Here is a 24,956-nt window from a genome sequence, read left to right as displayed (position 1 = left end):
TTCCCCCTCTTAAATAGTGATTATCTTCTTGAGAAAATGAGAGGATCTGACAGTCTGCTCTGTTTGCCACCCAAAAGTAAGAGTTTTATTACAAGCATTATGTAACATGGGATTACTATATCACATTCATTTGTTTGCTTTTTGACAATACTCAAAGAGCCTGTACAAATATGAAGATATGAAAGTCCCACATACTGACATTTGGAGAACCCTCTTGCTAGCTTTCCTTGAAAGAGAAACACTTTGTTGTATTAATGCAATTATCTCTCCACATCCAGAATTCTGAAAAAAATCTTTATTTACAATATGTGAAACAATGGTTACGTATACAGAGCTTACATTAAAGCAATTCTAAATATGTACAAATCAAATAAACAAAGACACAATCAATGCACTGCATCAAAATCAAAAGTGTGATGCCCTCAAAGGTGAACATAATACAAAGAGAGATCACAATATGATCGTATGGCTTCATCCTTGGTAGGCACAAAAAATGTTAATTGCCACTGAAAGACACAAAAAGGCACTCAATATCCCTGTTATCTTCCTCCTTAATCTATGAATAAACATGCATTACAATATGACTGACACAACAAGAAAAAGTGACATGACGGTACAATCAGAGGCACATTGATAATGTTTTTGAAGGCACGCTGTCTCCTGGATCCTGTTCCCTCCAGAGCATCATATTTCGAAGACCATGTGATCTACTTACTCTGAACTCGGGTGAAATTGATACAGCGCCCCTGACAGAAAAAAACAACAACAACAAAATACAGTTAGTCTAATGAATCTAATTTCTACATGTAGACCTTAAAATTAGGCTACTAGAATAGATTTAATTGCAGTAATGCCTCCTCACCCCCTCCTCCCTACTCATGAACAATGGTAGAGTACACTGTATGACATAGCTCACGCCTCACTGCTTTCCCTCTGCGTAGACAGTGTGGCCTGCCCAGACCTGCTGTCCACTGGTTTAAACATTACAACAACCAACCATGTCAAACCAGCCCTCCTCAATTTAGTGCTGGTATACCCACTACAACCTCACCATACAGTATATGGATTTATGGATCTCGGATAAATTACGGTACGTCTTTTACAAACGAGATAGCGCTCCTATTAGATTTGCAATGTACGTGACATATCATGGAAATTGCTTTGACAACACAGTGTAGAGTTGACATTAACGATAATTGATCATAATTGAACTCAATGGAGGCAGCCGGCTTTGACTGTGATGTGTAAGAAGATGGGGAGCGGCGCAGTGTCATGACAACGCTATTAGCTAATCAAGCTAACGAAGCAGGAGAGCATGATTGGCTGAACAGCCACTCCCATTCTGTCAAGAACACCCAGAGCCCAGTCAGAGACTAGAGAGCAGGTACCAGCCCCCCTTCCAGCAGGAAACACAGCCTGGTTATTGCAGATATCTAATTATAGATATGATATCACAGGCTCCCATGAAGACATTTCCTATGTAGTAGTCCCATGGAGACTTATTGAAGTCAAAGATATTTAGGGAGGTTTTTGGAGTAAAACACATTTCAAAATAGGATCATAAAAACTGACCAGTAAATTTAAAACTATGCCAGAATTCAGGACTTACGGTATATCGACAATACAGCACATTCGTAAAATGTCTTAAAGACGAACAACACATTTAGTACAGCAGCATCACATCAACATGATGCTGATCGACGCCCTGGTCACTAATGCAAAAACAATGTGGACCCTTAATTAAGACCTCACATGAGCATATAGCGTGACAGACAGTGGGGTTAGGAGGACAGAGGTCATCCCCCCCCTCCCCTCCTTCCTCCCTCCCTGCTCGTTAGTGCTGTCCTGAGCTGTGACAGCCCAGAGTCCTCAGACAGCATAATGGTGCTAATAGGGAAAGAGGTCACAGCGGTCACTCTCACGGACATCCGTACACCAATCCCCCCCCCTCCCCTAACTTACTATAATACCCTCCATCCATCCCATATGGGAATGGGGGTAGGTGGGGGGAGGGTGGGTGGGGGGGGGGCATAGTTAATGGCTAAAGCTGTCACCTTCTCTCTTAGTGGGCAGAATGGTAACTGACCTGTCAGCTTCTCTCTCCCTCTCTCTCCCTCTCTCTCCCTCTCTCTCCCTCGCCACTGATGAGCCTGTCTGTTTGATGCACTAATGAGGTGGTAGAGCTAGTGGCTACCAGGCCTGATTGACCAAGCAACAGAGACTGCTAAGCTGATACGGCCATTCTCTCTCCTTCTGTTTCTTTGTCTTTACTGATGAGTTTTTCTTACTCAGACAGGTTGGACTCCTCTAAAACACATCTGTGCTGTTAGATCAGTGGATTTCATAGGATTTTCATCGGTGGTCCTCTGTGGCTCAGTTGGTAGAGCATGGCGCTAACAACGCTTAGGTTGTGGGTTTGATTCCTGATGGGACCATATATACTGAAATGTATGCACTCACTGCAATGTAAGTTGCTTTGGATAAAAGCATCAGCTAAATGGCAGATATTATCATAGCTTCCTCTTTATTAAGCATAAAGGTAATGATCCATCTTAACAAAGGGAATCTATTGTCACAGTTAATAGTAAATATCAATGATTCTGGGAATGATACAAAGTACCATGAGAGTGTCTTACCCTGTCTGCTCCTGTTGGTCTCATGACAGCGACTCGATCATACTGTTGTCTGAGGAGGGCCCTCAGGGCATCAAAACGTCCCTAAAAAGATACAGCAAACAGGAATGACTGTGAGGATCAGACACGGTAAACAGTTCACTCTTTGTTGTTTCTGGACTTTATTGACAGCCACTGTCAATCAAACTAGTCATATAGAGTGTACCATTGGGACTCACCTTGATGGGGGTATACCATTTGGACTGCTCTTGGTGTTGGTAGATAGGGGGTGGTCTTGGAGGTGGTTTCCTTACAATAGGCTCTTCTGCCTCCTCTATCATTGTGACCACAGCGTTTTTAGCTTTCTCTAGCCGTGCCCCTTCCTCTGTTGAGCCTTTATCCCCCCACCGAACCTGCACAGTTTACCATGAGGGAACAGTTGAGAGGTTGCCTTTGAGTAAAAAACATCCCAGTAAAATGACACAGTCTGTCTCTTAGCACCACTCTCAAAATACACATCAAGCAGTCCCTTGTAGTGATGGCTGAATGCTCTAATGGGGCAATACTCCATTACTACTCCAATACTCCAATATACAGGTATAACCTACGGTAGGCCTATCTCCAATAGTCATACAGGTATAACCTACTGTAGGCCTATCTCCAATAGTCATACAGGTATAACCTACTGTAGGCCTACCTCCAATAGTCATACAGGTATAACCTACGGTAGGCCTACCTCCAATAGTCATACAGGTATAACCTACTGTAGGCCTATCTCCAATAGTCATACAGGTATAACCTACTGTAGGCCTATCTCCAATACTGATACAGGTATAACCTACTGTATGCCTACTTTCAATACTCATACAGGTATAACCTACTGTAGGCCTATCTCCAATACTCATACAGGTATAACCTACTGTAGGCCTATCTCCAATACTCATACAGGTATAACCTACTGTAGGCCTATCTCCAATACTCATACAGGTATAACCTACTGTAGGCCTACCTTCAATACTCATACAGGTATAACCTACTGTAGGCCTATCTCCAATACTCATACAGGTAAAACCTACTGTAGGCCTACCTCCATGCGTTTGATCCCTCCTGGTCCTCTTCCACCATAATATGATGCGTCCACCATGGGCCATTTCCTCTTAGGCAGAAGATCCTCCTCTGGCTCCTGTGGAGAAGACGCAGGGGAATCAGTCACTGCACTAAGCCAAGATACAGATGAATGAATCTGACTGATCAAATGTAGCTGTTTATTTCTTTTCTATTTTTCTCTTTTTTCTTTACAGTTCATTAGACATTAGACTAGATTAGATACATAAAGCAGCTAAGCCGCATCCCACTCACCGGCGCTGGAGGAGGAGGAGGAGGGGAGCGAGAGGGAGGGGGGTCCCTGATCACCTGCAATACAATATAAGGGAGGTTAAAAGAAGTAGCATACGACAAATCCAATAGAAGCTAACAATAACGAAGGCTATGCTAACATTATACAACCAACATATCAACTGACACAGATTCACTCATACTTTTTTCCCCCCTGCCTTACTGTTGGAAGGAAAATAGGTGCTTGGTTTTGGCGGAGAAGGGAACACTCACAATAGTGCAGCAGAGAGGCCAGAACCACCACAGCAGGACCAGTCCCAGCAGCAGGAGAAGAACCAGGACCACAACCAACACCACTGTCCCATCTGACTGCAACAGGGGACGGGAAACAAGGTAGACCACAGGCTAAATCACCAAACTAGACTTTAGCAGATTTGGGTGGACCATATTGGATGCCAGTGTATTGAGGCAGATTGCTAAAAAATGTTGGTACTCACACATGTTGTGGCGTATATGGTGATCGGGCTTGATATATAGGACTGACCATTGTTCAAGCTGATCAGCACATCTATCGATCTATGGAGAGGAGGAAAAAAAACAGTCGAATCAAATACACAAAAAACTGAGTGGAGTGGAGGTGAGAGAGAGAGAGAGAGAGAGAGAGAGAGAGAGAGACAGAGAGAAACAGAGACAGAGAGATACAAACACATACTAAGTGGGTCCACTAAGTAGGTCAAACGTAGTGTGAGTATCGCCCTACATAGCACTGAAATGCCAGGGCACCGTGCCATAGCAAACAGAACAGAAGGTCACAAAGTCTTACGTTTACACACTCTGTTTTCATGACCTTCTGCCAGGTGTATTGTATTTTGGCCACAGAATGTCTCACCACTCTGCACTGGTTCTTCCAATTCGATCACACTACACTACATAAAGAAACCAGACTGGTTTCCACACTGGAATATATACGGCTAAACTGCATCAGCTGGGTTCTCCAACCACTCAACATCATGCCATTCCTTTGATGTGGCCAACTGAGTGCCAACAGTCCATATATGCACTACAGGAAGTCTGAGAGGGCTGAGTGGAGCACTTACTGTCCGACCTCGTGCAGCACTGGGGCTGGACACAGCAGATAGCCATCCTGCACCACACTGGGCGTCTCATCTAGGGGGGGGAGAGACAGCTGTGTGAGCTCCAGGCCCTCTTAGTGAAGAGACACTGTGTGCTCTTTATAAAGTAATGACACAATAACAGTCTATAACAGTCTCCATGCACTCAGCTACATAATGAGACCTCTGTTCTCTGATTGGACTAAATAAGACACAGACTGTTCTCCGTTTTTTTTGCCAAATAGGGAGACTCGACATTCGTTCCATGCCTTCAGCCTGGCTAAGTCATGAAGTGGGAGATGATGAAACACTGGAGTGGATGTTGGGTTCAAAGCTATAAAAGGACTACAAAAAAGGACAACAAAAAAGGACTACAAAAAAGGACTGTGGTTATAGACAGTGGGCTACATGAGTGAATCACCGGAGGCTGGTGGAGGTAGAAATCGGAGGACGGGTTCATTACGATCATGGAATGGAATGAGGAATGGTATCAAACATGAGTGGAATGGAATGAGGATTGGTATCATACCATTCCTCATTCCATTACATGCATTACAATGAGCCCTTCCTCTGAAGTGTGCCTCTACCAGCCTCCCTGGGGTGAACGGTGAATGTAGCTGTGCCCCCGTATGAGAATGCAGAATGTGGTGGCTGTAGCTGAGGGTTTACTAACTGTAAGTCTTCTGGTTGACAGTCAGAGTGCAGACCACTCCCTCTGTGCTCCTCCCTCGGGTGAACCCATTTCCTCTCAGGACAATGTTGAAGGATTCTGAAATAGCGTTCATAGAACATCAAACGTTATAGCTCTTATGCTTTTCGGGCACAAATCAAAATATTATCCAATGCTTCACTTATCACAATTGATCAATGTGAAAGTCCATAAAGCAGCCCAACGCCAACGGCGTTTCTCAAGAGCACGAGAAGACTGCCCACTTTCCTGTTACATTTTTTATCAAATTTGACCAGGACCAACATAGACAAAAGACTGAGGCTTTGCAACATACCATTCACACATATACTAGATGGCTCTATTTTGTATATTTCTGTGCAGGATTGCTTCAAAATCTGTGAAAATAGAATCATAAAACTGATACAACAATTGTCTTGAAATTCATTTTGTAAATAATAGGGTACCATGTGATCATTCTAACCTCACCGAATTCACAATGGTTTTCAGAGCATGAAAGCCAGCCAACACAGGGAACACTTGGTCTTTGCTGTCTGCAATGTCATCAAGCTGTAGGTATACAAAAGCACAAGATGAAGCACAACACTATCTGTGCTTCACCAACTCAGCAATCTCTGCCTCTGCAATGTTTACTTGTCTGGTTTCCAAGGCTTTCATCTACTGTAATGAAACAAGAGCAGGAAGCGAGGCTGGCAGAATCTACAGAAATCAGGCAATTACGTAGGACGTTCCTGTCCAATCTGCTGTTCCCTGAGATGGATAGAGGATCAAATTATACACTTGTACTAGAATTATTCTGTTATGTATACTGTTGTACTTATTTATCCAGTGGGAAAGTTGAGATCGTATTATTAAGAAAGCCATAAACCTTGAGTAAAGCTAAAAGTGGTACTTTGACTGTAGGCCAACTATTCGATAAACAAATTCAACAAATTATTTCAGGGATACTGTTTGTATACTGAATGCTGTAAAACCAGATATAAATATTAATGCACTACAAAAGAAAAACTTTCAAAACTCCTACCTGCCTCTCATCAAAGTCCTTCACACCAACACAGTATACATTAGCCCCAAAGCTCCTGGCAGTGTTAGCCTGCAGCAAAACAAACGACGGTTTATTGTCAATGGAAAACAGCACTGCACCATAAAGTATTACTCAGACCTGGATTATCACATTGCATCGATAGAAGCTATGCAGCCTTACCTCCCGTACTGTTAGTTCATACGGATAAACCTCCAGTTTCCCATCAGTCAGGGCGATGATAATGCTTGATGACCTTGTGACCTGGGCCTTCATCTGATCTGAGGCCTTCATGAGTGGATGATATCACATTAATAACATATTAATAGCAACGCATGCAACTACAAAACGTTTTTATTCTGTGTTATGAATCAAATATGCATACCGCCTTCATGCCTTCATGCATGTATGTTTCACCTGCGGGTCTGATTTTGCTTAACTGTTTCAAGCCTTCCTCTATTTCATTCCTATAAGTAAAACAAAAAATATGGATTGACATAGGGTGTGTAGTATGTATGTTAGCTAAGAAATTGTGTACGATGAGAGAGACAGAGCGTGCCTGTATGAGAGAAGTTTGGTGTTGTTTCTGGTGAGAAAGGGGATGTGATGTCACTACCTGTCTCCAGTGAGTGGCAGAATCACCTCCGCTCTAGATGAGAAAACTATGTAGGACACTCTCATCCTTGGACTACAAGAAAAACAGAGATGGAATGAAACACCAATACACAATGTAGTACCAGTAAAATCAATTTTTTGTATCTAATTGTATCTTTTTGTCTTTTTGTATCTAAATGACCACACTAGCAGTACTTCTACAGTAGTCGTGTAATGTTGCTTGGTTCCCTATAAACTTGAGGGCTAACCCTTTTCTCCAACATACAATTTATCTAGACTGGTCGCCACCACAGCCATCTGTGCAGAGTGTTTTTGGAGATAAATTTACTCCACTATTACGTTTAAAAATATTCCCAGCCTGTGTCCCTTGGTTATTTTAGAATGGTTAGTAGACCAACAGTTTGTCAAGTGTCCACTGCTTGAAAAAGATGTCCCAGTTTCCCAGTACTACAACGGACCATTATTGATTTCACTTTGTAAATATGTCCTTGATAAATCATTACTTAAGCTAACTAAAAGAGCCATGAGCAATACTGCCATACAGACTGTCTTCTTACATGATTCATATTCTAAAGTTACCCATTGGACAGTAAACCTCATACAGACCTTGACTACAGAGCATTGCTTACCTAACAAACCGATTGGTTAGCTGCTCCACAAACCCATAGATCTCTCCCCAGTTATCAGACACACTCCCAGACCTGTGGAACACAGAGCAAACTCCCTGAAGCTAAACAAACCCATACAAGGACTGGACAGACTAAAAGACCAAAGACATCAAAATGTAGTAGGAGTCAACCATTGAGATGTTCTTGGTAATCTCATACACAGTCCCATACTCAATACAAAAAGATTTAAGAGGACTGAACAATTATGTTATACCTTTTAGATTAGCACTTCACAGGTCCACAAAAATATTTGTGCATGATCGGATATTAAATAGTGCTGCATTTAGGCTATACTTACCTATCTAAAACGAAATAAATATCGAAAGCTCCATGGCAAGAGGCGTCTTCGCTTTTACAAAATGCATTTATTATAACTGTAAGCAGGAGTACAATCGTTGCGGTCCATTGCCTGTCCATGATGATCATTGCATTGGTAAGAAATATATTATTTTCTTAATAGAAGAGGTATGGCATATTACTGTTCCACTGGCTACATCGTCCTGCTACAACAAGAGTGGCTGTCTCCGACGAAGAAGAAAAACATGACAATTCGATGACATGTTACGGTTGTGTTTCTTTGAAACTAAGCGTCCTCGACACTTGTTGGTTACTATTAATGTGGTGAACTGAGCGAATAAAAGCGTTTGGGGCGTATCGCCTGCAGATGTTCAGCCTGCTACTTCTATCCCTTCTGAAGAGAGCATGCGCAAGACTTGGACAGGACAGATGCGCTCACGCTCTTTCGAACCAAAGCGCCTCTACGCCAGCACAGAAAGACTCAGGTGACAAACACATATTTTGGAAAATGAATTTTGTGGAAATTCCAGTTCAAAGACCAAACTTTTTGCTGATCATAAGCTCTTGATATAGGCTACAATAGTATATAGCTGGCCCATTACGCACGGCATTGTTGTTTCGCCACAGACTGAAATTAAAAAGTCTTATTTGGAAACTTTTTACTGTGACATGGTCTGATAATACATGTCAATTTATTGGGGTTATCGCTTGAGGGCACAACAAAGGGCATCATTCCATTTACCCTACACCCATCCCTGTCGTCTTGCCTCCAGGGAATGCAATTCACACCAGAACATCATCCGCGGTTGAGCAAATACCGCGTACTTTGTCACTATTTACGCGATGTCTTACTGAATACTTGATTTGAGTTAGCAGCCAGGCCCATGCAGAAACCAGTGAAAGTGATTCCGATACCCTATAGGTCTACATCCCAAACATAGTTATTGGAACAGTTCTGGTATACTGTGTCTTTCACTGTACGATTCTGTAAATGTGTGCCTTCATGCATTCAATAGTCTCCTGCATTCCCTGACACTGTCATGACCTCTTTCAGTTTCCACCAACACTCCAGTGATCTCTCTGATAGTCGCATATAATTAGTGTCACCCCGTTCAAGGAGAGGATATAAAGGGGGGGTAGAGAACTCCCAATCCCATTGTGAAGATTACACTGTAAAAAGCCTCTTCACTCTTACATTGCACATTTGTGCGCATCTGAACACCACAACAATTAAGGACCAGTGCGCACACACGCGCAGTTCTTAAAGGTTTTTTCAGTCTGCTGTTTTTTTTTACAGAAATGGTAAGTCTATTGATTTTAATATGGAGTGGTTTTACAGTTTCTTTGGCTTTATAGTTACTTATAAATGACTAAATTCTCATCATGGTTTTTCAGGCGACCCTGGAGGCAGACATTCGGTTATGGAGTGCAGAGGCGAGAGCTGCCCAACAGTGGATAACGGATATATTTACGCGCGTCCACACCACATGCGACATACCTGCCAACGCCGTTTTTGGACCCTGTGAGCTGAAGCACACCTCGGTTTACGACAGCATCGCCTTCATTGCTCTCAAGTCTATGGACAGAAGAACTGCACCATACATTTTAAGGGTGAGAGCGCTTTACAAATCTGTCCGAAAATCATTTAATAGTTGTGTAAAATTATTTGGAAATGTTCTCATGTCCACCAGACTAAAGCGCAGTCAATATCAGTCAATGGTTTTATTTCTTTACATTGAAATTGTATTTCTTTACTTTGTCTCATAAGACATCTGATTCTATTACTACGCAGGTGGACACCTCTGTACACAACATGCGCCATGACGGTCCGATGTGGCTGCGCCTTGTCCAGTCAGCCCGGAACGCTGAGGAGCAGAACCTGGAGGCCTATGTGAAAAACGGACAACTCTTCTTCAGAGTCCTTAGAAGGATCAAAAAGGAAGAGGAGATGTTGGTGTGGTATGGGAAAGACCTGGCCAAGCTACTTCTCCTAAACCCTTTGGAGATGGAATGCAAAGGTATAGTATTGTGTCAGAAAACAAAATAAAATATAATTATTTACAATTTTATAATATATACCGTGAATACATAATTTGTTCTACATTTAATTTCTGAATAAAGTGATATTAATCTATATTCCTCTTTAATTGTCAGGTTCTCCTCCATACATGTGTGCAAACTGCAACCAGGACTTTGAGTCTGAGTTCCCTTTTCTGGCGCACTGGAGATTCCTCTGCACACGGAGACAGCCAGAAAACAGCCACACCAAACCTGGTAAAGAGTACACTACTCATGTAAAACCTGACTCCCTGCCTGCCTTCAAACTGAAAACTCCAGATGGTGGAAAACCTGCAACAGACTTCCATAACCTCGCAAGGGATATGGAGAATAAGACAGGCTCATCCAACCACACGGCTTGTACTAGCCTCAAAAGGAAACACTCCACAGAGGTGGAGGAGATCGGGAGTGACTCCCAACCACTCATGATAAAACCCGATCCTCTAAACAGAGGTGTTTTCAGCATGATCAGACAACCCAGCTCTGTCTCTAGTCCCCAGTCTAGCAGCAAAAGGAGCATCTCAGCCAAGAACGGGAAAACCCAACTAAACCTGAAGCATGACACTGAGGTCCTCAGATCCAGCCCACCGAACCAGAGTAGCCAGCGCGGTAGTGACCCGGCAGGACAGCAGAGAGACCTAAAGCAGGCTCTCGTAGCAACACTGTCTGCATCCAGCTCAGAGGAATCTTCCACTGAGATCCCTGTGGCCTCTGCATTCAGCCTGGTCACTGCCTCCGAGAAGATGAGGTCCTTCCTCCAGCCACCACCCTCTGTCCCACAAAGCACCCGTTTGCTTGAGAGGGCTAAACTTCCCGGTAGCACAGACCTCCAGAGCGCTCTCCTCCAGGGGAGGGTCCTCAGACAGGAGCAGCCTCTCTACAGCACAGCACTCTGGCCCAAGACCCCAGCCAAACCAATGCAGATCCAGATGCCGCCCTCACGGGTGCTCCTATCCCCCTCTGTCTCCCCGCTGGCCTTGCACACCCAGAACTGGTGCGCCAAATGCAACGTCTCCTTCCGCAAGACCTCGGATCTGGTGCAGCATATGAGGTCTCACCACACGAGGGCTCTCTCTGCACAGCCAGCAGGGTTGAAACAGCTCAGGGATGAGAGGCACAAGTGTCCTACTTGCAGTGAGGTCTTTAGACAGAGTCATCACCTCGCTCGCCACTTGAGGTCCCACACATGAACCCTCTCTCACCTTACAAACAACCTCAGATGACATGTGACCTGTTGTAGCAATAGCAAAAGTCAGTAGTATTGATATAATTAACATGTATGTACAATTCAACCATTTTGTATATAACATATATGAGCCTGCTTTGTTATAATAATATGTGATATGTTTTATTCAAAATAGATTAAATTTCTCTCAATTCTGTTGGTAAGTCTGTCATGTATTTCTTTATTTGTTTACAATAAAATGTTTATTTTCAGTATCAATTAGATTTTTAAATGTATGTATTTTCAGAAATAGCTGTGGTCCAATGATGAATCAATGATAAATCACAGTACTGTTTTGTGAATGCTATGATGTGATGTTCATTTCAGTAGGAAAAACCCCACAAGGCTGTATCAATGTATTTTTATTTTCATATGAAAGAAAATATACCTCTTATTTCACATAAGAACTTCAGAGTACCCTGATAAGTAACAAAGTGGGGTGGCCATACAACAAAACGACATACACAATACAAAACCAGATTGTAAAAAGAAAATACAGTGAGATGTTACAAAATGTTTTTGAAAATAAAAACTATAGGATGAACAAACACATTATGATAAAAAAAGGCAGTTTTCACAGGCAGTTCTATCACATTCATTCTCAATTCAAGACCACGAGATGACAATAAGTTTGAGGTTCTTGTTATTTAAGCTCTTTCAGTCGGCTCCTAACAAACAGACAAAACACGCCATGTACGAACTATTTAGTAACAACAAAAACAAACAAAATAGCTTACGTTCTATGAACACAGAGCAAGCCAACCAGCAACAAGCTCATGATACTTCAGAAAGAGAGTACATTTAGAAAAACACTGAGACCTATTCCCATCCATTGTAATAATGCTGTAATACTGTGAGGGCAGATATTTTACAAAGGACTCATCTGTCAATGTACAGTATGAGAGGCAGGATCTCCAGCTCTCCAGTCCTGTTTGCCCCAGAGGGAGCAATCCTATGCGTGAGTGCTTGGAACAGTTATTTCATCCATCCTCCGTGAGCTTCTTGATTTCCAAGACTCAGTCGACCCTGAGCTTTGCTCGCCGGGGTGGAAGACCGACCAGTGTCCCACTTACGAACGATATTCACGCTCTCGCTCTCTGTGCAGGAGGGACGACCTGCAAAATGGACACGTAAAATACGTTTTTTAAATAAAATAAAAACAATGCAGTGTGTTTAAGATGAAGTGATCTTTTGTTACGGTCAATATGATCTCTGCTACACACCTGAGAGACCGACGGCTGTCCTTCTCCATGTGATTCTCAGGGCCCTCACTCTCATAGGAGGCCAAATGCAGCTCTGGGGAAAAACAACAACAACAATATGACTTATTATTACTGAAGCTAATGTGATAAGATACTGTCAGCACATGTGATATGCTTTGACGAAGGAGCTCGCTCCAAAACGGGTCAGCAAATGAAACATAATCTCTCTTTGAAGTTGCCGCCCCCCAGAACCTCTTTTCTTGATTTTGATAGTCTTCTAATCTTCAGGACTGGATTCAAACTACTATTTTTATGTTATATATCATACAATATTAAATGATTCTATTATTATATATTTGAACTTAATAATATATCTGAGCAGCACTCACCGTCCTCGTTGAAGACAGGGGTGGTGACCAGGTACTGAAGGAGCTTCCTGTCTCTCTCAAAGGGACACAATACCTGTCTCCACACCAGGAACTCACTCACTTGTTTAGCTAGGTCCCACAGTTTCTGAGAAAAAACACACAAAGAAAACATTAATGAAACAATAGAAATTAAATAACAGCCTCTTCATCCACCATTAAAACAAATAAATGCATTGTCATCAACAGAAATCACACAATACTGTGAATTTCAACTCACCTCAAAGTTGATGTGTCCATTCTGTAGCTGGCTGGCACATCCTTCGTTGAGAAAGTAGATGTCCTTGATGAGTAAGCTGAAGAAAGGAATCACAATCTGAAAGAAAACAGCCACGGCAAGTGGTTAGAGATAGGTTGAAAACACTTTATGGTCGTATCAGTCGTATCAAAATTTAAGATTTCTCATGATGTGTGTGTGTGCGTGTGCGTGTGTCTGTGGTCATTCACCTTCTCTTGACTGCTGTGTGCAGTAACAGACCTCTGGGTGGCGCCACGCAGCGCAGTGCGATAGTTACTGAAATTACTGGAGGGGTCCATTTGGTGCTGAAGAACAAGAAAGAAGGAGTCAAATTAAAGAGTCATTACATAAACTACTTCAGTACATGAACACACACACACACACACACACACACACACACACACACACACACACATAGGCATGTACACTCCTTCTCTCACCTCTAGTATGTCAAACTTGTCTGTGTTGACTTTGCTCCAGGTCTTCTTCAGCCGAGACACAGGACTCATGTTCATCCCAGCTGTTGGGTACGAAGACAGTTATGATTCTCATGATTGACTTTAGACTAAATACTAATGCTTTTAGCTCCTCTTTACATATAACCAGTAGTTCAGCCATTCTTTATTAGTTCTGTGTTTGTTACTTATCGAAACCATAAGCAGAGATTCTAGACTCATTTAAACGTACTGATGATGGCCATGAGAGAGTTGAAATTGCCGATGTTGAAGCATTCCCTGGCCACGTCTATGAAGAACTCCAGAGCCCGAGCTCTGTGTTTCTTCTTCACTGGCTGGAGGGCAAACACAAAGCAACAGGGACAGTGTTAGTGAGGAAGAATGTGGAAAAACGAGGGAGAAGGAGAGTAAGGCAGGAAGAAAATAACTGTTCATTTGATGAGAGAGACAAAAAGAAAGAAAGGAAGAAAGAAAGAAAGAAAGAAAGAAAGAAAGAAAGCACTCACCATGCAGATTTCAGTTGCCACTAGGTAGCTAAGTCTGTTGAACCATGCTACATAGGCCTCCAGGTTGGTGGTCTTACGTTTTCGGAAGAAACTCTTAGGGGGGACAGAAGTTCATGGTTATTTTTCCACTTTAGTGTGAATCATAAGATACGTAGTTGGAGCATTTCAGTAAAGTTTATTTTCTTGTTAAATCAGCTCCTGGCTGTTCACTGTGATGTCATTTATGGAGAACTCTCTTCAGGCTTTATACAACCATGACACCATAGTCCTTTCAAACGCCTCTCCACCATGACTCAGAGATGGTTTCTGGGGGCGCTTAGTGGCGTAGCACACTAATGCGCTTACCACGTAATTGCAAGGTTCCTGGTTCAATTCTGACCCTCAACCTATCTTGCATGTCATCCCTCCTCTCTCTCCCATCCTTCCTGTCAATCTCTACTGTCTCTATCCCAATAAAGTAGAAATGCCCTAAAAACATATTTAAAAAAAAAAAGAAACAAAAAAAGAGATGATTTCTGACAAAACTGGTGGGAGGTAATGAGGCTGACTGTACCTTATGGTTGTCCAGGGGATCTTTTGTGGCAAAGGCTTGGATGAATTCCTCTGGTCCAATGAAACTGAGTCTGTCCTGGATGGGGGAGAAACAGGATTTTTGTTGTTGTAAGTAACCAATTCAGATGTAATGGATGGACCATGTGTGTGTAGTGCACAGTAAGCCTAACAATGTATTACACATACACAACTCAGAAACAACTAATGAACTAATACAAAGTAACTACTATGGAACTAACTACTAATCAACAAAGTGACCGTTCAGTTTGAACCTCCTCACCAGTTCAATGTGCGTGAGCTGCTGAGCGAGAATGAACGGGTCATCGCACATGCTCAGAACGTCACTCCTCTGGCCTTGCTGCTGCTTGGCCTTCAAAGCAGCAGGTCTCTCTGCTGCGGAAGCGTTGAGTGTGGCTATCGCTTCTTCATATTGGCCCAGAGCTGTCAATCTCCGGATCAACCTCTGCGTCATCTGCTGCATGGCCCGCCACGAGTACTGTTCCAGGAAACCACAACAAAGACACAAATCAATACTCTTATCTATGTCCATCATACACGTTAAGCTGATGTAACAGCTATTAGCTCAGGGTAGTACATTGTTGGTCTAATCAAATTGGAGGTCTGATCTCATCTCTATTGAGTCAGGCAGCCAGTCAGTCAGTCAGTCAGTCAGTCAGTCAGTCAGTCAGTCAGTCAGTCAGGCAGTCAGTCAGTCAGGCAGTCAGTCAGTCAGGGGTAAAACCAGAGCACTGACCTCATCTCCTCTGGCCACATGATGGGTCATTTCCTTCAGGCAGCGCATCATTCGCTCATCCCTGAAGTCATACGGAAAAGTCTCAGTCCACTCCGTCAGCAGCTGCACAATCTTTGGTGCAACCTCCCGAATTCTGATCTGTGGTCAGCGGAGAGATAGAATGTCACAAACATACAGAACAGAAGCCACTATCATAGACTGTAAAGATGTGTGTGTGTGTGTGTGTGTGTGTGTGTGTGTGTGTATGTGCGCGTATGTGTCTGTCTGCATGTCTGTGTGTGTGTGTGTGTGTGTGCGTGTGTGTGTGTGTGTGTGTGTGTGTGTGTGTGTGTTTGTGCTTTACCTTATCAAGCAGTGGGTCTCCAGACCGATGCTGCTCCACACAGAGGTGACACACCCTGGACATGAGTTCAAACGGATGGAGGAAGAGGCGGGAACTGAGCAGGAAGGTGAATACGTACGACCTCTAACAGAGATCAAAAGAGAAAAAAACGTCAGCTCACATAAGCTCATTAAAGGAAAAGTAATAGTCTGCTGTATTAGAGGTAACACTCACATCAGGGTAGTAGTCAACAGTGGGAACTAAGTGTTGAATTAGGGCCTCCAGAGAGCCGGAAACAAGACTGTTATCGTGATAGCACATATCCCCATAGCTTGCTTCCATGGGCGAGTACAGATGGTTGTTGTTTTTATAAGGGCTGGGAATGAACTTGCCAGCGTAAGGAGTCGTTGGAGGCATATTGTCCTGTGGAGGAGATAAACGTACAGAATCAATCAAAGTTTTCTAATGTTACACCTCTAACAATACATTGTCTCTTCTAAGCGTTTTACGATAGAGTGCGATCACTTTACATACTTCTCAGAGAAGGAGAGATAGAGAATGTGGTCCTCTGTGGCTCAGTTGGTAGAGTATGGCGCTAACAACGCTAAGGTTGTGGGTTTGATTCCCACTGGGACCATATATACTGAAATCTATGCACTCACTGCAATGTAAGTCGCTTTGTATAAAAGCGTCAGCTAAATGGCATATATAGAGAATGTGTGGAATAATAAGGTTATAACAACATTGTAGTAACACTACACCATCTGCATGCACTTTCATCTCTGTTAGGTCGTCCCAAATTATAGTGAGGAGCCTCTCTCAGATGTGTTCTCTCTTTCTTAGGGGGCAGTTTGTCTAAAGGGAGTTACCCTAAAGTTGAACGTAAACAAACCCCTCTACTGCAGTACGTCTGAGGCTGGGTCCATATGCAAGTGAGTACACAGTATGTCTGTACTGTCCCAATGTCTCACCTGCATGTTCCTGATCTTTCCCTGCTGGCTCTCTAACACTGTTAAAAGATTAAGATGGTTAACTCTCTGTAATAATGACAGACGGGGGACCTGCTACAACTCATGATCTCTCCTCTACACAATGGAGGTATTCACCACACCCCCAGCATTACTGTAAAGATCAGCCATCAGAACAGATCAGCCTGTCCCCTGTAGTATTCCCTGCCACTATGGCATTCCTAGTGGCACGATATGTCACCATTGGCTGACTGCAGCCTAGATGAATAGGTTTATCAGGAAATAGACACAAGTTGAATCTGATAAAGAGGCAAATACAGAGTCATGGAAATCAGAAGGGCAGTAAAGCATAGACACCTTGTTCCATTGCGTGTTATTTACGGTCTGATCCAGTCTATGGGAGAGGGTTAAGCCACTGTCCGAGCCAGACTGGATAAACACATCCCACCCGACTGTTGATTACTGTTCTACTGACTCATGTGCTTTATGTTCTATTGCATTACGCAACATAAGTGAGTAATACTTGCCAGACAAGTAATCATAGACATGTGTGCTGCAAAACAAAAACAATAACATAGCAAGTAAAAGTCAATCTAGAGAATTACACAAATGAAGTTATATTACAGTTAGATATTTTGGAACTCTATTAATTGCCTTTCTAAATACATTGTTTGTATAGAATAACAGATCTGTCATCCAAGCAGTTTGTAGTCTTACCTATTGAGTAAAATATAAAACTATTCGGAATTCATTGCTTATCAATCCACACTGAATGTTTCATACGCCATGCACCTTGCTACAAATTTAACTCCATCACAACGAGTAGCTTCGGAAAACTTACCCCAACTAAAAAGAATATCCAGTATAATTAGGTTTGTATTTAAAATATAGTAACTATTCCAAGTCTCTGCAAATTGGCTGTATTAAGTAATCCTTCAAAAAAATAATCCTCAAAATAACGGCACAAAAAGCACACCAATATAAGCGATTAATGTTTTCAAGCCGTTGCGTCCATGTTCGTATGGTCCATTGTGTTCGTGCAGTCTGGAATCACCAGTCGGCCAAGACAAATCGTATTCAAATGAGCTTTAGAAAGCCGGGAAACACAGCCTATAATATGCTTGGAGGCGGTTTATTCTCTGTGAGAATAAACCAATCACATCGAATACTCTAGAAAATCGAAACGTTAGATTGATCTCATTGGTCTATCCGCCATCCATCTACTCTCTTTGAACCACACACTGTTCGTCATAGATATACTGGAGAAAGAGAGAGAGAGAGGAGAGGGAAAGGGAGAGGGAGAGGGAGAGGGAGAGGGAGAGGGAGAGGGAGAGAAAGAGAGAGAGAAAAACATGAATACCATTTGTGTGCAATTAAATTCTGCATGTGTCATACAGGCATACTTCTCAAGTGTATAATCATACACAATGTATCAGTAATAGAATAACTCAAAACAATTAAAGATAAACTAAGTGATAAAATATGACACTACTCCAATCTAAAGTATTACCAATGACGTTCATCTTTGGAACCCCTGAAATGTTTTTGATACAGTAGCTACATGTGATGGTCAGTGATGCTGCTCTTTCTTTGTAAACAGTGGGCGTTCTGTGTTATGTAAAAACCCGATTACATAAACATGGTTTGAGATACAGTTGGGCCCCCAGGTTGTGGGCGGTATTCATTTACAGCAGTACGCCTTTGAAACAGTCTTATTCATAAAAGAATGGCCAATTCCTATAGGCTATTTTCTCTGATTATTCACCTCCACCTACACGCGACACCTGAAAACACTGCTAGCTGGGGATGGCTTCCGGCTATGCTTGAGCTTGGCAATGGCCCTTGTTGAGGCCTTTCGATTGGATTCCGCCCACAGTGCGAGGCCACCAGGGCCCACTTCCTCACAGAGTGGCAGCGTCAGTGAACTGACTTCTACCATAAACACTCGGCGTGAGCCCACACCCACACACACTCCCTCCACTGGAGCCCTGGCAGCTCTTAAACCGCTTCAGAATGAACTGTGTGCTATTCCTGATTACTGCGATGACGATAAGCAAAGGGAATAGAGAGCGAGAGATGTTTACCAGTTCTAGTTGAAAACTTGAGGAGTTGTTTTGTTCTCTGCACCAGGAATGTGCATGTACTTTATACGTTATGTAACCTTATTATCATATCAAGTGCATTTTGCTTCTTTTATGGTACAAAAGGAACACAAAATGTAATTTTGATGTCTTACTTTCGATATGCGTAATCAGGGATACTGGAGAGAACAAAGGAGCTTTGCACAACAGCAGGGCTGCGTGTGGTATTGTCTAAATGGGATTAGATAGACAGCTGTGTGAGATCAGAGACTGGGAAGAGGGGGGAGTGAGTCACACATAGCTTCCAGTAAAACTGTGAGTCAGGCTCCCCTTTGACCCCACCGGGTCCAACATGGCACTTTTCTCTGTTAGATTTAACAACCTCACATTGCATGTCATCTCCAGCCACTGAGGGTGTCACTTTCACTGTGGATGATCACAGGGTCCATTGTGTGTCAGTGCTGACAGACCGTTTCTCACTGGACCACTGCCAGAGGTAGGAACTGTTATGGCGGGTCTATTGGTTACACTGCCCACACACATACGCCCCCTCCTCTGTTTTCCTCCTCTGTTTTTAATGATGGCTTCTGGGAAATGGAACATGGTGGCCCCATTTCCTGATCTGGGACATGCACCCCCTTCCATGTCACACACACAGATATCCGTTGGAGAATAATCTAGAGGATATGCGGTGTTGTGTTAAAGTGGAAATGTGTGTTTTTTTACCGTAAGAATTGTCTGTTCGGAGATTGGCCCAGGAGAAACCTACAGAGCTGTTTTACTGTAGGTGATTTATATTACCCATTGAGACATAAACAATGTATTTTCTGCAGATGTGGCTCGACAGTAGTTCCAATAGAAAGGACTCTTCTTTTTATATCCAAAGTACACCAACAGGTCATTGTCTTATTTTGTTAAACCAGGTCCAGTCAGTATGTGTACAGCGTGTTTTTAGTGAAGTCTATTTTCATCAGGGGCAGTACGGGGAATTACAGAGTCTTGCATGTTTTTCTTCTAGGCTATTGTTTCACGACATGTGTTGTTATTCTCTGCCTGATAGAAAGTCATGGCAGCTGAAAGTGTTTTTCGGGCCCTTTTTGCAGGTGCATGGTTGGACCCCAGGAGGGGGAGGCGTATGAATGTGACACAAACAGGAAGCAGTGTTCCCTCCAGATCTGCTGGACACCCTTGACCCTTGACCAAATACTCCTCAATATAAGAGCACACCAGTGTTATATTGATCAACAATTTACCTTTTGTTTACAGACTCTTGAGGTAATAAAGTTCAGTGCTAGTTTCTACATGTCTGTATGGACAAGGGGCAGGGACCAAGGTGTGTGTGTGTGTGTGTGTGTGTGTGTGTGTGTGTGTGTGTGTTTGTGTCCGAGGACATGGTACATGTGTGGTAATGTGTCTACAGCTGGACGGAAAGACAAAGGGGGATGGGGAGGGTGGGGAGGAGCCCTTTCAGGAAGAGGAGAGGAAACTAAAGGAGAACACCCCAGACAGAGCTTTTTATTCCCACAGCCCCCCCCCCCCCCCCCCCTCCCCTCCCTTCGTCTGTCGCCTATAAGAGCAAACTGCTCTGCTCTGGTTCAACAATAAGTGCATCACAGCATGTCACAACAAACGAAACAGTGCGTCACAACAGTAAACACTGCCTGTGGGACAAGAATGCCTTTGGGTCCATTTGTTTTGGGAGGGGACCCCTGTGTATTTAGTCTAATTTTAGTTCTAAACAGTTTAAGAGCTACTCAGTGATTTGGTCCCGATTGTTGTTGTGATGCCTTAAAAGGATGTGCTAGTTTAGGACAGAATCTCCACATTTCTAAATTGAGCCTCAGAATACCATTCTTCACCCCAGGAAAGATGGCATGTTTTGATGCAGAAAACTGTATCTGTTATACAACAGCCTGTGAGTGTTGGTCAGTCTTACCCGGGGGAGGCTGGTGGAGGTAGAAGTCGGTGGACGGGCTCATTGTAATGCATGGAATGGAATGAGGAATGGTAGCAAAGTGTGTTTGAGACCATTCCTTATTCCATTCCATGCATTACAATGAGCTCGTCCTCTGATTTCTACCTCCACCAGCCTTCCCTGGTCTTACCACTCATCTCCTTGCTTCATGTACAGCTTGCAAGGTAGTGATTCAGTTCACGACAGCCATGGGAGGGAAAAATAATTTAATATGGCACTCACTGTTCTGGGGGAGAGGTGTACCCAACCTTATGTAAGAATTCTCCTGTTTATAGCGGTCTACATCCTTCTCAAGGGAACAGAGATTCAGAGGAACAGTATTGAGATTTACCGTACGCTTTCCCTTTTACCCAGACTAAGCAGGACAGTGTAGGCCTTAGTAAGTTTTGCCTGACTGAAGCAATCAGATGGACACAGATGGGACCAATTTGTTAATGGACTGATATTTGTTTAGAAAAGTCACCCTTGTTAATTGCCCTGCATGAACCTTAAACAAATGACACAATGTACTGTTTGTAAGAAAGTTTTAAACACCTGGGTCCAATTTCTCGGACCTCGATTAAGACTAGTCCTAGACTAAAAATGGAGAATTCCCACTGAAAGTGTGATTTAGTCTAGGCTTAATCCATGTTCAGGAAACCACTCCATAATCTTTTAAGTGTTTGGTACTTCTGAAGGGAAACAAGTTAAGATGGCTTGACCCAGCAGTTGTGGGGGTTGAAGAGTCAGTGTGTGTACTGGCTATGCAGCAGTGGCCATAGTTGTGTTTGGGTTGACTGAATAGGATATGTTGTGAGTAGCTGAGTGAGTAGCTGGCGGCAGTGTCCCTGTGTTTTTTTAGCTTTAAAGGTTCAACAATGCAACCTAAGAAAAGTGGAAACTGGGCCAAATGGTTGGAACGTTGCACAGCTGCTGTTGTCTACTATTGTTTCAGTAACACCGCCAGATGTATCAATGTGAAGCCTGAAAATAAGACAACAACCGCCAAGAAACGACATAAACAGATCACTCAAACTTGGAAATGGAGAGTGCTCAAGTGGTGATCTTTGTCATTTTGGAAAGACCTTCATACACTCCTCCCCTCCCCTCCCCTCCCCTCCCCACCCCTCCCATCCCCTCCCCACCCCTCCCCTCCTTCCTTCCGACATCTCTTTATGTCACTCCTCAGTTTAGGTGCTGATCTCAGGGAAATTACAGGCATCAGTCTGTCTGCATGGGTGTGACACTGTTCTGGGTCATTTTAAATTGGTGGTGTTTCTCGTGGAACAGTGTGTACTATGCTACTATGGGTCATGTAACACCCCCCACACACACAGACACAGACACAGACACAGACACAGACACACACACACACACACACACACACACACACACACACACACACACACACACACACACACACACACACACACACACAGTAATTTGCATGATAACTGACCATTTTGAAAACATATCCCAGGCCAGGTCTAGTTAGAGCAGAAAGCCAGCTTGTGGTCACAATAAAACAGTAATGACAGAGGACTGGCTCCACCTCGCTGTGTTTTATAAATAATGCTCAAAAGCTGTGCCCTTGGTCTCTGCCACCCCCTGTGTCTGAACACTGCTCTGTGGACACTAGTGGGATTAGAGCTTCTAATCTGCCACAGGCTCCTGCCTGAGAGATGCGCACCTCTGAGACACACATGGAAACAGACAGAATGGGGCCTCAGGGGGGAAGGGTGAGGAGGGCGGGGGCTTTGGGTAATCCCCCCTGATCAGTGCTACACCCAACCTGCTTGAGCTGCAGTCAGTCAGGCAGAGTGCAAGGGATTTAAAGAGCGCCAGGAGTGCTGGTGCCTGGAGACTTACAGGAGAGAGTCTGCCCCGGGGAGACAAAGCAGCACCCCGTGCTCTTATACCTTTCTTGATTCAAGTGTAGGACAAAGCGTGACTGATACCCACAGACTCACACCATGGTCAGAGAGCTCTGAGCTCTGGGGTCCACTCTGCAGGATGTCCCCTGAGGTGCCAGCTGGTCCCAGCCAGCATCACATTGCATGGTGGGAGGAGGGGAGATGGAGGGGATCAAATGTCAAAAGAATTCCACTAAGTATCAAAACATTTTAAGTGGGATTTCTAGTTGTTCTCAATTAAAGCGATTTTCAAACCATTACGGGAAGGTGTTACATGTATTCAAGTTTTGTGCAGCAGTGCAGACGTCTAAGTAGACACAAAGACTGGTTGTCGTGAGAATTCTGTGATGTGTTTTAATACCTTGTTTTTAGGTCCTGGCTCCAGTTATGTGTAATCCCAGTTGTTTAAAGACCTCTCTACCCACCACCACACATTCTTTGTGGTATCTTTAGCACGCTGGTGGAAAACCCCCAGACTGAGGATGATCTGACTGCTGTTTAGCCTACCACTGGCCTGAGCGGAGGGGTTGGTTATGCAACCCTTTAGCCTACGCGATCAACCCAGAAATAGTGCATGCTATACACTCATCCTGTATATATTTGCATGTACATTTGAATTGCATTCATTTGATGAGGGTTTATTACAGGTCATCTTTGAGTTGTTTAATAAAGTTTATAACATAATATAATAGAGTTTAATTCATGTCGTCATTTACTGTATAATACAGGATATTTTGACAGAGGTGTCTAAAGGCACTGATGATGACATGACTACATCCCTCTCAACGGGTCAACGGACAACTTTGCATAACTCTCTGTGTTTTTGTTTGACTTTACCAACAAAACACTCTTCTGCCACAACTGAAACAGTTTATAACCGCATTGAACTCATGGTCTGTGTTACACACTGGCTTCTATCACAGGATACAGCTGAGGCCTGTGTTCACTTGGAACAATCACAGACATTCATGATAACTGAATCAGTCAACGGTCCGCTCCTTTCCTCTTGTGCAGTGACCTGTTTTTGCTTTTCTGTCTCAGAGGTTTTGCTCAGTAACCTGCCAGAATGACTGTGACTCACATGAGTTGAAATGTCCCTCTGTTTTAAGGGCTCAGAATGCAGACATCCTTATCCTTAACTCAACTCTAGGATATCATTTGGGATGAACGGATGGTGTGTACATTGTTCCCACATCTTTTGATGATTTGACACACTCTATGTTTCTAAAAGGTTTTATAAAAATGAGGCATTATAGCTGATATAAATGTATGCTCATGTTAAATGCAGACTCCCATACAGGATTAGAGAGAGATTGTATCATCATAATAGGCCTACTGAACAAATGAGAATGTTATACTCCTCATACCAATAAGAAGAACTACAATAATCCACGATATAATTGCAGTGTAAATAGAATGACAATTTTTCTGTGTGACATAAGATAGAATATCGACCACAAGTCGCATGTAAAATAATTAAGATGTTAAAAATCGGAGGCTGCGCCTAGGACCGTTGAATTATTATACACCCCCACGACGTTGATTATTTTCCTATAATCGTTGATTATCCCTTACATAAACAGTATCCCAAGATAGTGTGATACTACTGTATGCCCCACCATTCATGGCTTTGGAGTTTGTGATTAGATAGCACTCTCTGATGGTCATAAGTGGAACTGGGATATTGTGTGATTTTGTTGGATTTAAGGCTACCCCTTGAAAATACATATCTACTGTTACAGTAAAACTATCGAGTGATCCTAATGCAGTATACATTCTATATTGTCAAAATGGAATAGTCAACAACATCATTGTTGCATATTGTGCTCAATGATAGCACTATTATTATTTATTATTATTTTCAGATGTGGTTCAAATATTTTCGAGTTTGGTACTGTTAAAAAGTACATGTAATCCATCCTGCTGTTTGAGTTGGACGACACTCAGGTAGGACA

At 43.1% G+C, this 24,956-nt stretch overlaps 3 protein-coding genes across 3 annotated transcripts; 1 reads left to right on the top strand and 2 right to left on the bottom strand.

The window, feature by feature from the left end:
- Nucleotides 1-165: 165 nt before the first annotated feature.
- antxr2b (ANTXR cell adhesion molecule 2b) lies at nucleotides 166-8,588 on the bottom strand. Its single transcript, XM_083670645.1, has 17 exons — nucleotides 8,350-8,588; nucleotides 8,013-8,084; nucleotides 7,385-7,456; nucleotides 7,154-7,235; nucleotides 6,952-7,056; nucleotides 6,772-6,840; nucleotides 6,216-6,296; nucleotides 6,064-6,124; nucleotides 5,733-5,828; nucleotides 5,045-5,114; nucleotides 4,445-4,523; nucleotides 4,221-4,316; nucleotides 3,972-4,025; nucleotides 3,700-3,795; nucleotides 2,852-3,025; nucleotides 2,637-2,717; nucleotides 166-746 (listed from the first exon to the last, which is right to left on the bottom strand). Exons 1-17 carry the CDS (start codon nucleotides 8,475-8,477, stop codon nucleotides 708-710), a joined length of 1,455 nt encoding a protein of 484 aa, XP_083526771.1. The 5' UTR covers nucleotides 8,478-8,588; the 3' UTR covers nucleotides 166-707.
- Nucleotides 8,589-9,731: 1,143 nt separating this feature from the next.
- prdm8a (PR/SET domain 8a) lies at nucleotides 9,732-11,596 on the top strand (the record flags this gene model as incomplete). Its single annotated transcript, XM_083670794.1, has 3 exons — nucleotides 9,732-9,959; nucleotides 10,141-10,366; nucleotides 10,503-11,596. The coding sequence occupies 3 exons, from the start codon at nucleotides 9,732-9,734 to the stop codon at nucleotides 11,594-11,596; spliced, it is 1,548 nt and encodes a 515-aa protein (XP_083526920.1).
- Nucleotides 11,597-11,977: 381 nt separating this feature from the next.
- On the bottom strand, nucleotides 11,978-18,046 carry rasgef1bb (RasGEF domain family, member 1Bb). Its single transcript, XM_083669533.1, has 14 exons — nucleotides 17,895-18,046; nucleotides 16,320-16,508; nucleotides 16,107-16,229; nucleotides 15,764-15,901; nucleotides 15,290-15,505; nucleotides 15,011-15,085; nucleotides 14,458-14,550; nucleotides 14,184-14,286; nucleotides 13,937-14,016; nucleotides 13,706-13,801; nucleotides 13,479-13,574; nucleotides 13,223-13,346; nucleotides 12,855-12,927; nucleotides 11,978-12,746 (listed from the first exon to the last, which is right to left on the bottom strand). The coding sequence occupies exons 2-14, from the start codon at nucleotides 16,500-16,502 to the stop codon at nucleotides 12,701-12,703; spliced, it is 1,446 nt and encodes a 481-aa protein (XP_083525659.1). The 5' UTR covers nucleotides 16,503-16,508; nucleotides 17,895-18,046; the 3' UTR covers nucleotides 11,978-12,700.
- Between the last annotated feature and the right edge of the window lie 6,910 nt (nucleotides 18,047-24,956).

The sequence above is a fragment of the Argentina silus genome, assembly GCF_951799395.1.
Source record: "Argentina silus genome assembly, chromosome: 5".
Lineage (NCBI taxonomy): Eukaryota > Metazoa > Chordata > Actinopteri > Argentiniformes > Argentinidae > Argentina > Argentina silus.
This window is presented reverse-complemented; position numbering and strand designations above follow the sequence as displayed.

Excerpts from the sequence above, each read along its gene's own strand:
- antxr2b (XM_083670645.1), bottom strand. The coding sequence starts at position 8,477 with ATGATCATCATGGACAGGCAATGGACCGCAACGATTGTACTCCTGCTT. Across the intron at positions 6,841-6,951 it reads ATGAACTAACAGTACGGGAG|GCTAACACTGCCAGGAGCTT; the intron begins GTAAGGCTGCAT and ends GTTTTGCTGCAG. Across the intron at positions 4,026-4,220 it reads GGCCTCTCTGCTGCACTATT|GTGATCAGGGACCCCCCTCC; the intron begins GTGAGTGTTCCC and ends ATTGTATTGCAG.
- rasgef1bb (XM_083669533.1), bottom strand. The coding sequence starts at position 16,502 with ATGCCTCCAACGACTCCTTACGCTGGCAAGTTCATTCCCAGCCCTTAT. Across the intron at positions 15,506-15,763 it reads ATGTGGCCAGAGGAGATGAG|TACTCGTGGCGGGCCATGCA; the intron begins GTCAGTGCTCTG and ends TTCCTGGAACAG. Across the intron at positions 12,928-13,222 it reads CCCTGTCTTCAACGAGGACG|AGCTGCATTTGGCCTCCTAT; the intron begins GTGAGTGCTGCT and ends GTTTTTCCCCAG.